The 17656-nt window shown below is 38.3% G+C and overlaps 1 protein-coding gene across 2 annotated transcripts; it reads left to right on the top strand.

The window, feature by feature from the left end:
- Positions 1–6187: 6187 nt before the first annotated feature.
- LOC124167280 (F-box/WD repeat-containing protein 2-like) lies at positions 6188–17625 on the top strand. Of its 2 annotated transcripts, XM_046545196.1 has the most exons (5): positions 6188–6637; positions 6671–6967; positions 7052–7278; positions 7733–8579; positions 17452–17625. In XM_046545196.1, the coding sequence occupies exons 2-5, from the start codon at positions 6705–6707 to the stop codon at positions 17609–17611; spliced, it is 1497 nt and encodes a 498-aa protein (XP_046401152.1). In that variant the 5' UTR covers positions 6188–6637; positions 6671–6704; the 3' UTR covers positions 17612–17625. The 2 variants fall into 2 exon arrangements, with proteins under 2 accessions (XP_046401152.1, XP_046401151.1); XM_046545195.1 differs by having other exon boundaries at positions 6188–6967.
- The last annotated feature ends 31 nt before the right edge of the window (positions 17626–17656 follow it).

Below are 17656 nucleotides of genomic sequence, written 5' to 3' on the forward strand. Positions count from 1 at the left end.
TTTCATGCAGGCTTCCGCAGAGATTTTAACTGTAGGCAGTAATAGGGTGGTTTCCTATTATTTTTTTATTGCCTGAATCGAAAGATTATTACTCCTGGAGTACGTATTTCACACTTTTAGATTTTTAAATGACGATATCTATTTTACGCGATTAAATGAAAAGTGAAAAATTTCAAGCGCACGAAAACGCGACGCGTAAGTAGGAATGATGGGAAAAAGTCCGTGCGACGCATTTCTGGTTCCCCCTCCCGCCTTGTGAGGTGACCTTGATCGAGGCTCTGAGCGCTGATAGGACGCAGGATGCTAGCGGGTAGCTGAGTACCTTGCTGGCCGGTAGCGCTTGGCTTAAAAAAGGTTTATTAATACCTTATCAAACGAAGAAAACTTTCCGACCTTAGCCAGTTTTAATAGGTGATTATTAAGACATGTTCCCCTGAGCTCTGTGCCTCATGCATGCATTGGTAACCTCAGACGATGTATAAATCTTATCCTCTCGTGTAGAAACTAGGTCCCTGTGACGTCACGTGGAGTGGAATCGCATGGGCGCCAATCTGGCCTTTTTCAAATGAGGATAAAATTGACCGTGGCCATTCGTCTAAACCGGTATTTCAAAAACCAAATAATTTGTATATTATGAATACACTAATGGTGGGTAACGAATCGCAATCAATGCCTTTCGTTTTCTTTGATGAAGGAAACTACCCTATTATTCCGGGTTTCCTGCTGCGTTGATCCATTATCCTTCAGTGGACCTGAGGAAGCCAACTGGAACGTTGGGGAAATCTTGTACAGGAAAATGGATCAATGTGGAAGGAAACCCAGAAGAATCACTACCGCTCGCCACGAAAAGTTTTCTGACTAAGGCCTTCTCCCAGTGCTAAACTAACATAAATCTGGACAGTAGGCAGTAGAAGTAGAATAGTAGAAGCTAGATCAGCAGAGTATAATAAATCTTTGGAGGAGGGGTAAGTTAAATTTAAGGTCACCTTAAGTTAATTTTAATGAGGTCACTCCAAAAAGTCCTATGTACTCGATACCACTGCAGCAGCAGTTTTGCCACAAGGCACTAATGGCAAGAATCCAAAGGATCATTCCAGTATCAATAGGGTAGTTTCCTTCACCAAAGAAAAGGAAAGGCATTGATTGTGATTCGTTACCCACCATGAATGTATTCATAATATACAAATTATTTGGTTTTAGAAAGCCCAGTTTAGACGAATGGCAATGGTCAATTTTAACCTCATTTGAAAAAGGCCAGAATGGCGCCCATGCGATTGAGAGTAGTCAGGAGTTTTACATCATCTGAGATTACCAATGCATGCATGAGGCACAGAGTTCAGGGAAACATCTCTTAATAATCACTTTTTAAATTGCCTATGGTCGGAAAGTTTCCTTTGTTTGCTAGGGTGCTAATAATCCATATTTAAGCCAAGTGCTACCTGCTAGCAGCCTGTATTGTAGCAGCACTCATAGCCTTGCACAAAGGTGGCCTCACACAGCGGCAGCTGGAACCAGAATGATGTCACATGGGCTTTTCCCAGCATTCATACTTAGCCATCACGTTTTCACGCGCTTGAAAATTTTTAACTTTTCATTTAGTCGTGAAAAATAGATATTGCCATTTAAAAAATGAAAAGGAGACTTCATTGACTTCCGATGATTTATTTCGTCCATACGACATGTTTTGAACCGTAGAGGTCATTATGTCGTAAGGACGAAATAAATCAGTGGAAGTCAACAAAGCCTACTTTTCATTTTCGAATAGTAACTTCCACATAGTTGAACTTCATACCATTGAACGGATCGTCATTTAAAAATCTAAAAGCGTGAAATACATACTACAGGAGTAATAATCTTTCGATTTGGGCAATGAAAAATAGGAAACCACCCTATTACCATAGCTTTGAGCAAAAGTTCACAGAATCGGTCAGGGTACTGCAATGTGGAAGACAAGGTGAGACACACAATTTCCCTTGAAGATGCAGGCTTGAACCGCCAGACATGCCAACATGATACATGCCAACGTCAAGCCGTTTAGAAGAAGAAATCAAAGAAACATATGAGCAACTGGAGGAGGTCCTGAGCACGGTCAAAGAGAAGGAAACCCTGAGTGAAAGGAGATTGGAGTGCAGTGGTCGAAGAGGGAAAGATGAGGGATTACAGTAGGAGATTTCCGTGGGAGAAAAGGAATGAGAGAGGAGAAAGATCAGTGGAGTTGAGCAATGAGAAGCAATCAAAGGTGGCAAACACCATCTTCCCATAACATTAGCAAAGAAATGAAAGATGCCAAAAGACAGAGCTAGATAACAGATAGACAAGATTCTGGTTCGACGAAGGTACATGAACCAGGTGAAACAATGCAAGACTTTCCAGTGAGCAAATATAAACAGTGACCTAGTCATAATGTGATAATGATAATGGTGATAGTGATAATGGAAAGTCTGATGAGATACAAGAACAAGAGGAGAAAATGAGATCATAAATGGAATCTGAAGCCACTGGAAGAGGAGGAAAGCAGAAGACAGTTCGCAGACTTCATTGATGATACGCTAAAAATAGCAAGGGAAGTAACGCTAAGTGAGGAAGAGAGATGGCCTCATAAGGATAGCATCTTAGAGGTAGCATAGGAACAACTTTCAAGTAGGCCACTTGAAATCAAAAAACCATCGGTTACCGATCACATCATAGCTCTCATAGAGGAAAGGAGCAATTTAAAATAAAGGAAGGAATGAAAACCAAGACAGACTGTACAATTGCTTGAGTAATCAAGCCATCCAAGAGTCAAAAAAGACCAAGGAAAAATGGATTGAAAGCTGCTGTGAGCATATTAACGAAAAAAACATGATGAAGGAGAACTCAAAAACGTCATACAGCCTAAACAAGAAACACTTTAGAGATATGAAACCAAGATGCAAAAAAATTATGGATTCTTAGGGGGAACAGCTTGACACATTGGCAATAAGGGGAAACAGTACATAGAATAATTATACTAGGGCTCAGAACCCCTCAAAGAAGCAGTCCCAAATGACCAAGTGGACAATGTTAACCGGAGTCCAGGAATACTGCGACGAGAATTTAAGAGAGCCATTAGAGACTTGAAGAATGGAAAAGGGTCAGAGAAGATAAAATCAGTGGAGAAATAATCAAAGCACTATGTGAGAAATGGCAAGATGCACAATATGAAATAGCTCTAATTCTACACAGAATTGGAGACATCTACAAATCCAGAAAAGTGTCAGAACACTTCCATATGAGCACTATGGTGATCACACCGAAAAAGGTGAGGGCTAACAAATATGAAGGACACTGAACTCTGAGCCTAATCTCACATGTCTCCAACAGACGGATGAAAGGCAAAATAAAAGAAAACTCATCAGAAAAACCAATTTGGATTTATAAAGAATAAAACTTCAAAGAATCAAGGGGATCCAGGTGAATGGAGAAGAACGAAACATGCTATGATTCACATTTGACATTGCAATCATTGTAAGCAATGAGGAAGACCTACAGGACTTGAATTTCAAAATTGAAAAAGTGTTTCAGGAATATTGTATTTATGTAATTTGTATCATAGTGATTTTTGTGACGAAACCATGCAATGTATATTGCCAGTTCGGTGAATAAAAAATTATTATTATTATTATGTACAACATGAAAATAAAAATGGATAAAACCAAGATAATAAAATGTTGAAGAGAGGAAACTGTGGCCGACATTTGCCTCTAAGGAGATAGACTGAGGCAAATGGAGTCATTCATCTACCTCGGGAGCACCATTAAGTACCTAGAACGAAAGAAGCTTGACAAACATAAAGCATCAAATAGCCCAACTTAAGGAGTTAAAAATATTCCTAATTTGGGGGAATGACTCCTAAACCTTATATATTGATGGAAAAGGGAGAGAAGAGGGGGGAAGGAGTGAAAAAATAAGGGAAAAAGGGCCCATAATGGACCAATTCTGTTTCCGGGAAATACGGTACTGATCCTTCGTGTATATTTTTCACTATCTCTGACACTTGCAGATGACAACCTAATGCTGCAACAAATGACTAGCCTTTAGTGATTTCCCAAAATAAGGAACTTCAAGGTACATTTTTTTTAAAGATGACCAAGGTCTGTGCTCACAAGGAAAGCCCTATATTCAGGGGTACCCCACATAAGGGGGTTGAGGAGGGCTGCCCATCCCTACCCCTAAATGAGGAAAGTAAAGAATTAATTAATAAAAAATTAATTACCAACCAAGAAATAATTAGATGAATCATGCAGGAGGAGAAAGCCATGGAATGCAGTGATACTGTGACACGTAAATTATCATATGTATATCTTCAAACATAAACCATCTTGAAGGCCCTTATTTTAATGAGTTAACCAGCCTTTAATTTGATGTTGGCTACCCCACTATTACTGATCCATCATCTTAAATCATTACTAAGCAGGGTATGCATCAGATTTAAAGATAGGCAAACCTGAAGGTCCAAAATCACCTAACTGACATTGACATTTGTTCCTGAAGTGTGTTAAGTAACAGGTACTTTTGCATCTCATTACTGAAAAAATTAGATAAACTACTAATTGGCTGTTGAATATGCCAGTATTTAAGAAATACAAATGCTAATTAATTTTGGAAGGAAAATACTTAATTTCTCAGAAGTTTCGGAAATATTTTCCTTCCACTTTTAATTGACATACCAATTTCCGGTCTGTGGATGTAATCTCTCATAACCAGGAATTCAAAGAGAAAAAGATATTAAAATAAATCCAAATTTCATTCAGTCATATCAAGGAAGCAATAGAGACAAAGACATTATTGAAAACCTATACATACTTTTCAGTTGAAATTTTTTTGGCATTTATATGTTGTCAATTTCCTCATCATGTTTCTCTAGCGAGGTTCAGGATGTACACTCCAGCTCACTCGAGACTGGCTCTCTAGGAGACTGTTAGTCTTCCATTTATACATGCAGAAAGGACAATTTGAATGGGTCCAATGGCCTTATTCAGATAGCAGATCGGTAAATGATGGCCTGATCATCCAAGTCAGGACTGTGGAATAATTTAGACCCAAGACAATGTTCGTCCCCACTGCGCTGGTGCAAGCCAACAGCCCCTCAAGCTATTTCAAAGGGACATTCCCGACTGCCTGCCGTGCAACTCCGACCAAGTGCCGAGTGGCTTCCATCTTTTTGCTGAAATGAATACGTGGCTAGCAAGGGACAATGTGCTTCCAGGCAACATTAAAATTCATTTGAAGTCATTGGCAGCAATATTTTATGAAGGCTCACGGCCCATTGAAAAAACTACCCTTGTAATTAAATCACCCAGTGAGGATCACAGGAGTACCTGTCAAAGTAGTCAAATCTATTGTAGTAACATCGCAGCTATCAAATAAATTGATGGTAGACTATAGGAACTACACAGCTCATTAATGACAATTGATGCCGATGGCACATAAATGACACACAGGTCACCACCGAGGGTTTCATGTAATGGTAACACCAGCAGCTTCTCTCACGACAGGGCAGGGGCATCTTTCCGGTTAGCATCTGACAGGACTCTTGTGTTCAAACATAGACGAGGAGATCCATGGTATTGAAGATTTTAAGGGGAGGAAATACTAATGAGTACAGGACCAAGATATGATCCAGGTTTTGTGTTCCCTGACTCTTGACACATGATTAACAGTGCTAATGTCCTCACCTCTCTGTTCTTGCACAGAAAAATGTCACCAATTCACACATCTCCCACTTTTTTACTTTGGGACGTAGGCCATCATTTCATCAGATGTTGTCCTTTCGAATCAATTTACTAATAAATGGTAATGGGCTGCTGTGGTACAAATCAAAGCGCAGGAAGTGCAAAGAATAAAATTGTATACTCTATTGTTCCATTATCGAAGAACAAATATCAAACGAGGTATACTTCAATGACAATTGACCTTTCAATACGGAAATCCTGTCGGATACACTATAAGCACATGAGGGCTTGATCACAAATCAAAGCGTCGAGAACGATTCTTTAAATCCGATAATAAACTAATTTACGAACGATCGAAATAATATTACAGATAATTCTGTAATAATATTGATCAACGATTTCATAAAATGGCAAAACATTTTAATTAAAAACACATTCACTGACACTCACCATATTCGCCGCCGAAGAAAACTTGCGATGTTCACAAAAAACAAGATAAGAACGAATTGCACTGCGGCCAAACGCCGTAATGGCTGCTGTCCTGAGGAAAAGATTTCCTGTGATTATTGATTTGATAAAAATCTGACAACATTTCCGTAAATGTGAATTTTATGGATGCGGCGTGTTAGATCAAATATATACCCATTAAGTTGAATACCTGCTAAGAATTGTTATCACCAATTCAGTTCATAAGTATCCCGTAGAAGTCGGTGATGATTTCAACGAATCCACTGAACAAGTGTCGACCGACTTCGTGTAGATTAGAGAGTCAACTTGTCCTCGGTTATTAAATGATATCGTTGTGAATTAGCTAATTCCCGTTGCTGTTGAATGCGTATTCCTCGGAAAACCTTGTTCCTTGATTATGTCGTTATACAGTGGAATCAGAGTATACCCCGAGGACTAATTGTCTAGGGAGCTGGAAAGTAATCGGGAAATTTGAACTGAGAGTAATCTGTGAAGTAGAAAATAATTTATTGACCTTTACGTTCACCTTCAACCACGTACACCATGGAGGAAAATTTTGAAACATGGTTGTCCAAAGTGTCAAGTACCTATCAAATGTTGAGGCCTGTTCAGCAAGTCGAAACAATCGTTGAGCTAATGAAGATGAGCTGCCCTGAGCAGCGATTTTTTCTGGAGAGAGAAATATCACAGTTTTTGCATCAAGATATCCTGGTAGCACTCCCGCGAGAGCTCCAGGAAGTGATTTGCGATTACATTGACGTTAAATCATTGTTCACTGCTTGTTGTGTTAGTAAGGAATGGAATGGGTAAGTTCGTCAACAGTGACTTAAGTATTTACTTAACTAATGCGGTTTGGAATATGCATCTTATAGCACTAAAATTTATTTCAGAATTATCTCCTCCCTGACCAGTGTATGGAAAAGCAAAGGAAATAGCTTAGGCATCGGACTACTGGAAAGAGAAGAAATAGATTGGAAACAGGAATGTCTGAATGCTCTCAGAGTTATTGCTGGAATGCGGAGCGGCTCAGCATTCCAGCACCGAGAATTTACAGCCACTGGTTTAACGTTAGATCATGTCACTGGCCTCCACTATTCGGATGGATTACTTGTTGGAAGTAAGTTTAAATAATTTATGGACTTTTGAATTTCAGCAGTTCAGAGTACCTTAGCAGTAACAAACAATTCATGGATTGCATTATTCAAACTTTCATGCTAAAGTCGGCATAAAAGGAAATTGGTCAATTTAGGAAAGGGTGAAGAGGAGTCTTGTGAAGGAAAACACACATGCTATTTCTGTTAAAAATTCTATTGAGACAATGATTAGTACCATCAAGACATTGTGGATATGACTTGTGACAATCTACATTAACTTATCATTTTCATGTATAAGCCTCATTAGGATCAGGATTCATGTATATAATTAATAAATGTAATCAAAGTCATTATCAAAAATGACTATGAGTCGATATATTTGATTGGACTGCTCAATTCTTGGCTGTAATTGAAAGAAGTATTTGGACAACTTTTAACACTGATACTGCTACTAATCTAACTAATATTTCATTTAAGGTGCTGAGGATCAAGTTGGCTTTTGGAGGACAACAGACTATGAACTTGTAGCAATATTTTCTGTGCCATACAGAGTTTCATGTCTCAGGTTAAACCGCTCCACGTTGATTCTTGGACATACAAATGGTTGTACCACTGCATGGTGTGTTCGGACTAATGGAATTAATAGTGCAGCAAGCAATGATTGGTGTAGAGCAGATATGACCAAAGAGTTTAGGGGTCACACTGGTGTGGTCATGTCTGTCAGTGCTTGTACAAAGTTAGACTTGTTGGTGAGTGGCTCCACGGACTTCACCGCTAAGTTGTGGAGCATTAAAAGTGGTGCACTCATTAAAACTCTAGTGGGACAGACACATTGGATTATTCAGGTGTCTCTTTTTCCATATTCCAACAAATCATGCTCTGAAGAGAGAGGAGAAAATAGGCTGATTACAAAGACAAGGGATAGTATTCATTTATACTCATGGCCAAAGAAGTCTTCCACTAAGGAGGGAATGTCAATTGCTAACATTGCATCTCTAGAAGGTTCCAAGAAAGTTGTATCACTCCATCCAGTAGGCAACTTTGTGACTTCTGGTTGCCACATTGTTGGAAAAAGTTTAGTTTTTGTTCGACAAACTTGGACTCAAGGGCATAATGGGCAGGCAGAAATTGTTTTCCATGATACTGAGAGGCTAGAATGCACCAAGAAAATTGGATTGAAATTGAAGATTCGGAAGCTGCTGGCTGTCGGCAAGGTCTTTGCTCTCATTCTCCAACCATGGGTTAAGCATCAACACTTCAATTTAACCGTTATAAACATAACGAATGGAGAAATTGTTGGAGGATGCTATGTGCCACATTCTAGGTAACTATCTAATCTTAGCTTCTATTCCAGGGAGAGATTGAATCCATTGGGAATATTTCTTACTATTAATTATCTATAGATCAAATAATTCAAAGGTACATAATAATTATCACCACAACAACTGCTTAGTTAAGTGTATTTATACCTTTTAACACACAATTCATTGCTTATGCAAATAGGGTAGTTTCCTTCATCAAAGAATACGAAAGGTATTCATTGCGATTCGTTACCCGCCATTAGTGTATTCATAATATACAAATTATTTGGTTTTAGAAATCCCAGTTTAGACGAATGGCAATGGTCAATTTTAACCTCATTTGAAAAAGGCCAAATTGGTGCCCATGCGATGCCACTCCACGTGACGTCACAGGGACCTAGTTTCTATACGAGTAGAAATGAGTTTTACATCGTCTGAGATTACCAATGCATACATGAGGCACAGAGCTCAGGGAAACATCTCTTAATAATCACCTATTAAAACTGCCTAAGGTTGGAAAGTTTCCTTCGTTTGATAAGGTATTAATAATCTGTATTTAAGCCAAGCGCTACCTGCTAGCAGGGTACTCTGCAACCTGCTAGCAGCCTGCAACTCAGCGGCGCACACATCCTCGCCCCAAGGTTGCCTCACTTCGCGACAGTGGGAGTCAGAATGACGTCACATAGGATTTTCCCACATTCATGCTTAGCTGTCACGTTTTCGCGCGCTTGAAAATTTTCACTTTTCATTTAATCGCAAAAAATAGATATTGTCATTTAAAAATCTAAAAGTGTGAAATTCGTACTCCAGGAGTAATAATCTTTCGATTTAGGCAATAAAAAAATAATAGGAAGCCACCCTGTTGTCATTAAAGAGGGTTTAATTATATGATGTTGGCATCTGCAGTAGTACACACTAACCTAAGGACATTTGTAATAGAATTTTCGAGTTATCACTCTTTACGGCTCATTTCCATTCCCTGACAATAGGAACATCCACCAATTTTTAGTAAATTCTGATAAATTATGGAAAATAGAAGAGACACATAATCTTCTGTTTTTTATCCTTTGCAAAACCATTGATATTGGGTGAAGTGGATGACCTGAGATGACCCTGTGGATATCCCTGAAGCTACGTGATATGGTGTGCTTACAGCTTGAGCAGATGCATCAGCTAAGTTCTATCCTGAGAGACCAGGACCTGGAATCTATATTCCGCAACAGCTTGTTTCTTATACCCATTTGTGGCAACTTCTCAGAACCTTTTTTTATTAAGATTACTTTAAAAGTTAATCTCAGAACCTAAAACAGATCTTTATCACCCTGCTATCCTAATTAGCTTCCTAACCAAAATACCTTCAACAAAAATGTATTCCAAATTGTATCAAAAACCTGCTGAAAAGAAAAAAAACCATTTGATTAGGTGTATGTATCTTGATAATTTTTACAAAGAGGGTTTGTCGAAGTGTGTGAGAAGTAAATGTTCACCACTGATTTTATATCACGACTGAATCATGGAAAAGTATCGATAGAAGAGCACGATTTTGAAAAGCATCATGAGTATTCAACAGGCTGAAGTATACCTCCATTTTAAGCACGATTCATTTTTGCTTATATCTTCTTCTATGTACTATTGTTTCTAATAATATGTAGACACCCACGTGCTCCACTTAACTGATGTGGTCGTTTCGCTAAAAACTTGGGATGGCACATGAGTAATCTGCATCCCTCGCCCATAAGCCGCCAAGAGTCGATGAGGGTAGACGTGGGGACAATCGGGTTAGCAAGACAGAAGTCACTCCAGCCGCAAATGCCCTAACAAACGGAATACCCTGAGTATACGTTCACACACAGGTTGGGCCGTGGGAGTGTTCTCTTTTGGGCTCCTTGGTGAGGTTTTTCCTCTCTTAGGATTCATATTTGGGCCTAAAATTTACAAGTTACATAGATGTGGCTCCATAGCCAAGTTTGTTTTTCGATGTGCATTTGATGAGCGTTTTGGGAGGGTTTGAATCCTAAGTAATTATCATTTGGTAAAAGAATCATTCTTTACATCTACGTATTAGACACAGCTGAATGAATAAATAATTAAAACCAAATTTTTTAAATGACTGAATTTATTAAAATAATGACTATATACGTGAACAAATTTATTTACTAGCAGATTCACTAAATCAGAGGAAACAAGCAGACGAAGTCGTAGAGGTTGTATCCTTGTGTCCTTTTGGCCAATTAATGTCCAATATCAGTTAAGGAAAATTCTTACTGGTACTAACTACAATTCTCTCTAAATAACCAAATGCACTCCTAGTTGAAATCATTTTGACAACTCTAGGGTAAGAAAATTAATTGTAATTCTATCAATAATCAGTTTTGAATTTCTAGTTCTTGATTTAAAAAAATTTGAGAAGTTTCGTGAAGGAAAGCACAAACACTTTCCTACCAGTGGATGTGCGAACCACAATAGGGTGGTTTCCTATTATTTTTTTATTGCCTAAATCGAAAGATTATTACTTCTGGAGTATGTATTTCATGCTTTTATTTTTTAAATGATATATATTTTTGCGATTGAATAAAAGTTAAATTTTTCAAGCACGCAAAAACGCGACAGATAAGTATGAATGCTGGGAAAAGCGTGTGTGATGTCATTCTGGTTCCGGCTGCCGCCATTTGAGGCCACCTTGGTGCGAGGCCATGAGCGCTGATACGATGCATGCTTCTAGCAGGTAGCACTTGGCTTAAATAAGGATTATTAATACCCTATCAAACAAACAGTTAAGTAGGACTCATAGGTGTCTACATATTATTGAAAACGATAGTACATAAAAAAGGATGTCTGTTTGTCTATCCGCTATTCGCATCCATACGGCTGCAAGATAGTACATAGGTGCATCTCATGCTCACAAACCCCTCAGCGTTACTTTCGGTTGCATCCTTTTCTCATTACTGTTTCTGACATCACATCATAGAACTTTTGCGGTTGGACATCCTGCCGGATAGGCACACCTTTTGACACACAAAAAAACAAAAATACTTCACAACTATCAAATCCAAGTTTCCCACTTCTCTGGGTACTATCCTTTCAGAGCAACTCCGAGTGGCCTGCTAGTTTAAAATAAGAATAATTAGAAAATAAATTGGTTTTTCTCACCATAATAATCATAATTTCTGAGTAACTTTTCTGATACAAAACAGCTGGTGAGCTAATTCACTATATTCAAATAAAAAAGCCTACATTGTATGACGTAAATATTATATGACAGTATTAACAGACTTTGTTACTTACACAATATATTTAGTTTCGGCTGTAATACTATTATCAAGTATAGAAAATAATGTGACATTAATAATAAGTGTCTGCTATTGATAATATAAGGCCCTTCCACTACCTACAAGCTTCAAGTTTTGATTTAATTATATGACAGGTAGAAAATAGCACTTCCACGAATTAGTTTCTCTGAGATAGATAAACACGTTACTGGGAGAAATGAATTTAATATAATTTAATGAATATTTCAATAGTGAACAAACAAACTGCAGTGTTTTCAACAGGTGGATAGTCACTCTGTGGACATTCTGATTACGAAGACACGAGAGAACTAAAGTACAGTCACAACTCTTTTGCAAAGGGTTTTCAAGTATGACTTGGAGAAGACTATTAATAAATGAGTTATTAGTTGTATTGTGTTACATTTTAATTTAGATAAAACCAACAGCATCCTTTGTCATCATGATTTGCTAGAGCATTGAGTAAGTGTTTTCAAATGTGATTTACAAAAGAAACTAATGATTACATGGTGATGCTTTATTTAAGCAGTTCAGCATTATTCTTCATCATTTCTAATGCCCTAAGGAACTCATCACTAGCACTGTTTTTTGTCTTTAACTACGGTCCTCAAATTTCCAGAGATGAAAAAGCTGAGGAGTCCATTCCAGAACTTGCATGGTTGATAGATTATGTGCCAAGTATAAAAAAAGGAATTCATGAGATTAAAATCGAACATGAGTATTGAAGCATATAATGCACCACCATTCTGGTGACCAGCATGAATCAAGCTTGGGTGATACATTCCTTCATGATCTTGGTACCGTAAAATGGGCTAACTTCGGCCAACCGGGGTAATTCCGGCCATCAGGTTGCCTAACCTGAATTTTAATGCTACCACCTAGTCAGGTGACGTTTCAACCTTTTGAATTAATGCTGTTTGTATCGATAGATGTCTCTGACGTTATTACTGCCCCCACGTGTCTATTCGCGCGAAACCTTTAGTACAGTGACAGCTCATTCCTAGGCAGTAGTGAATAACGCAGCGTGAAGGTGTAAAGACAAACATCTGTCCAGCTATATCTATATTTTGAAAGTTAGTCTCGCTTTAACCGTGACATTGGGTAAGTATCTCTCAACATATTTTACAATAAAATACATTTAAATTCCAATTAGTGTTTGGTAGAGTAGGATTCATGTTCATGGGCATGAATTTTCAGGGTAACTTCGGCCATGCCGAGAGCACCCAAGAAGAAAGTCGGCGGTCGCGCCTATTGCAATTATAACCCCATTTACCTAAAAAATGCTCTGGAAGAGATTCGGAAAGGCAAAATTTCAATCCGCCAGGCCTCCGAAAAGTATGCTGTTCCTAGAACAACACTTCAGGACAGAATGAAGGAGATTCACGTGGGGAAAATCGGGCGCCCTTGCGTTCTTTGTTTAGAGGTTGGTTAATTTTTGTATCATTATTGTCATATCAACATTAATTTCCTGATATATGTAGATGTTGTGACACTCCTAAGCGATGGCACCATAATTTTTCTGATTTAATTTTACGTCGAGCGGAGCAGTGTTGCCGCGTTCGCCCACTCCGGGCCGCCAGCGGCCCGTCACCTATTCCTCCATGCAAAGTATAAACTCATGCAATTTATTGCTGCGAATGAAATGACAAATGGCAAGAATCGGCTACTCACTGGTAAACCAGATACTGCTGGTCACCAATTTTCTCTTCTTCTAACTTTAATAAAGCATTGGCACTTAAAATCATTCTAATTTCACACTCCGAAAACGGGGTGTGAAAAATTATGGTGTTATCACTTTTTCTGTGCGTCCTATTGCCATTTCGCTATTCGTATCCAAACTCGAGTGCACATAATGTCTGGGCCGAGAGTAACTTCAAATTTTATTCAATTAGGAAGAAAATGCTCTTGCACATGGACTAACACAATGTGCTTTATGGGGATTTCCTTTGACACCAAAGGACACGAGAATGGTTGTCAAAAACTACTTAGATAGAAAAGGCACAACCGTGGCTGTCTTCAATGAAAATTTGCCTGGAGAAGACTGGGTAAGAGGATTTTTGAAGAGGCATGAAAATCTTGCATTCCGCTTTTCAGAGAATATCAAACGTGCCAGAGCTTCAGTTGGAAAAATTGAAATAAATTCATACTTTGACAGTTTGGAGAAGTCCCTTGAAGGTGTTTCCCCGCATAACATCGTCAACTATGACGAAACTAATTTTGTGGATGACCCTGGGAGAGTCAAAGTTATTGTGAAGAGAGGAACGAAACATCCGGAGAGAATAACCGACACTTCCAAAAGTGGGGTTTCAGTCATGATGGCAGGAACAGCATCTGGAGATCTTCTCCCGCCGTATGTGCTGTACAAGGCAAAACATTTATATCCAGGCTGGACTGAGGGCGGCATTGATGGGTCCCGTTACAACAGGAACGATAGTGGTTGGTTCGACCTTGACATTTTTGAAGATTGGTTTTTAACATTATGCCTTCCTTACATTAGAAGATTGCCTGGAAGAAAGGTCATAATCGGGGATAATCTTTCCAGTCACCTTTCACTGGAGGTAATTAGGCTGTGTGAGAGCAATAACATTGGTTTTGTCCTTCTGCCACCAAACTCGACACACCTCACCCAACCTCTCGACATTGCTCTCTTCCGACCGATAAAAGTTGCATGGAGAAAGGCTCTTGATGAGTGGAAAAAGAAGAACCGAGGTACGCTGCCTAAAACGGAATTTCCTTTAATTTTAAAGACAGCAGTTGAAAGCATTGGTCGAGAAAAAATAGAAAAAAACTTGAAATCTGGATTCCTATCAGCAGGGATCTCTCCTGTAAACAGAGAGGCTGTGCTGAAAAAACTTCCCGGTTCTCAAAGGAGCGAAAGTGTTGAGAAATGTTGGAGTGACTCCTTCACCGAAATTCTCAAAACTGCCCGCATGGGGGAGGATAAAAAAAGGAAATCAAAGGGGAAGCGAATCAGCGGAAAACCTGGAAAGAGTGTGACTGTTGAAGACGTCATCCAAAATGACGTGGAGACCCAAGAAACAGCTTCTGCTGGCACCTCAAATACAGTAGATGAGTCGATTGAAGTTCAGGACTCTAGTTTGGCTGAAAAAGACGCTGAAATCTCCACTGAGATTGCGGAATCATATGGTGTAGGGGATTTTGTTCTAGTCCAATATTTAAATGACGCTTATAAAAACCAAAGATTTTATGCAGCTGAGATTATAGAAGCCTCGGACTCTTATGTGGTAAAGTTCTTTCGAAAAAAGGCAGGGAAAAATCTTTTCTTCGTTTTCCCAGATGTCGAGGATATGTGCTCCATTAAGAAAAACCAAATAGTGAGAAAACTCCAAATGCAGATTCCGATAAGGCGTGGAAGATATATTTTCAAAAACATAAAGGACAGTTTGGACATTTTTTGATTATTTGCGGTATAACTGCATTCCTATTTGTAATTTTTATACTTTAATTTCTAATTTTGGCTATGAAAATAAGTAATTTCACAGCTAATATTACGACAAAAATATTATTTCCGTTGTATAACAATTTTTTTAAAAATCTTACTGTTTCAATAAAATTAGCCATTGCGGCATTTGTTTCTTTCAGTTCCCAATGAAAAATATTGTTAAATCAATTTACAGGTATTCCTGCACGTTTTTAGTGGCTGAAGTAAAGCCTGGTATGTGTAACTTCGTCCAATAGTGAAATTTCATTCCCCATTTCCCCATGGCCGAAGTTGCCCCATTTCTGGGGCAACTTCGGCCATGATTAATAATTTAATATAGTAAACAATAAGTAATATGACAGTTATCCATTCATGGGATTCTCTATATAAAGCTAGAGAGAATAATCTCTAATTTTATCGTGGTGGTTTCTTATAATTATCACCTTCATATTCATAGAAAACCTTAAAAAGCGGCCGAAGTTAGCCCATTTTACGGTATTAAAGAAAGACCTTATTTGAACTTCTCATCTCTTTTTCAAATGAATAATAGTCATTATGATAAAAAAACTTTTGGGCTATGTCGCCGCGTCAATTCTTTGGGTGGCCCCAACCAACCGTCAAGATATAAAAATTTTAAATTCTCATCTCTTCATAATCCCATGTAAAAGCGTTCTGCATCGGTCGGGAAACGTTGGGGCCACCCAAAGAATTGACGTGGCAACATAGCCCAAAAGTTTTTAATCATAATGACGAGAACCCACGAAAGTTTTAACGAAGAATTGACACTGCTAGAAAGGAAACAAATTTTCCAGCAGAATGACTGTGGCAGCGCAAATTTTGTTACTTGGGTAATTTGTTTCACAAATATTGGGTTAAAAATTCAGTTAACTTTTCCGTATTACTACAGGACGCTGTGGAATTACTCTTCATAGAAGCAAATGTTACAAGGCCTTGCCATAATAAGCCAAAAAACAGAAAACGATCATTACTGCCATTGAAAAATGAATTTAAGGAACTCAATAATCTGAGTATTTAAATCCTGATAGTGCCATTGAATACTAGCTTCAGTGTAAGGTGGGCCATTGACTAAAGCCATGTAGGAAAACGAGACCATCAAAAATCACATACAAGCAGTCACATTTCCTGGCAACATCGGGTCTGGCAGCCCACTTCTTTGTCCCTTGACAGCAGAAAGAGATTCTTGCCACTACTTTGTCCATAGTATCTTTACAAATTACATAAATTCCATGTTATGAGAATCACTAGCTTTAATTAGCTTTATTTTATTGCCTTGGTTGCCCCTCAACAACAAATCACATTGCCATAGTAAACCCAGGTTAACGAGCGATGGAAATTACCAGGATTTTTTAAACCATGTCACATGATTTAACCTATACCAGTCAGGTGCCAAGTGATAATAGCCTAGCTCACTACCAGCTCGCATGTCAAGTGACACTGAACCAGCATGATTTTCCATTCAAGATATTTAAGAAATAAATTCAGAGGGGAATACTGGTACATGGTCTGCATATTACTGACAATGAGTGCATAGGGTTAAGTCCCTTTCAAACTTGTATCATTTTGAGCATTTCTTAACTGAAGCATTCTGATTTTTTGTGGTTTGAATCCTTCCAAACGTATCATGACCTCACACATCATCACTGCCTGTAACTTAACCCTCTTAGTGCAATCCTTCCTGGAGTAAGAGTGAGAAATTCAGGTAAATAATGTAACATTTGTAAAGTCATTATGAAGTTATATTCAATACATTGATTTAATTTTCTATTTTATAGAAATTTTAGTTTGGTATAGCGAGTTTAAAAGTGGTATATTTAGGATAGCCAATAGGACCTGAACCAATGTGTGTATTGGTCCACCATACCTTTTGCCCAATATTTATAAGCTGGTATATCACCCCATTGCACTGAGAGGGTTAATGCTCAATTAAAATGTACTTTTAGTCTGGTACTACACTGAAGATGAACAGGATATAAAAAATTAGTGCTCATAACACAGCATTTACATAACACGCAATTTACTTGGAGAAACATTCTCTGAAGATAAAAAACCCTATCTATCTGTAGCAATTAGTCTCTCTTAGTTTTAGTGATAAAATTATATTGTAAGATTCTGGAAAGTCACTAACCTTTCCATATTTCTTTTCAGTTCTGCAACACCAGACTTGGCTCAGATAACTATTGGAAACGTATCCTGGTGTGATGGACTAACCTTCCTGAGACCTGATGAAATTGTTGTCGGTTTGGGGCTTCCATTTGGTGTGATACATATTGTAACATGGCAAGATCTCAGATTACATTCTGAATAAATATATATACAGAAGATCTAATTTTCAATCCAGAATGATTATGAT

The sequence above is a fragment of the Ischnura elegans genome, chromosome 10 (genome assembly GCF_921293095.1).
Source record: "Ischnura elegans chromosome 10, ioIscEleg1.1, whole genome shotgun sequence".
Classification (NCBI taxonomy): Eukaryota; Metazoa; Arthropoda; class Insecta; order Odonata; family Coenagrionidae; genus Ischnura; species Ischnura elegans.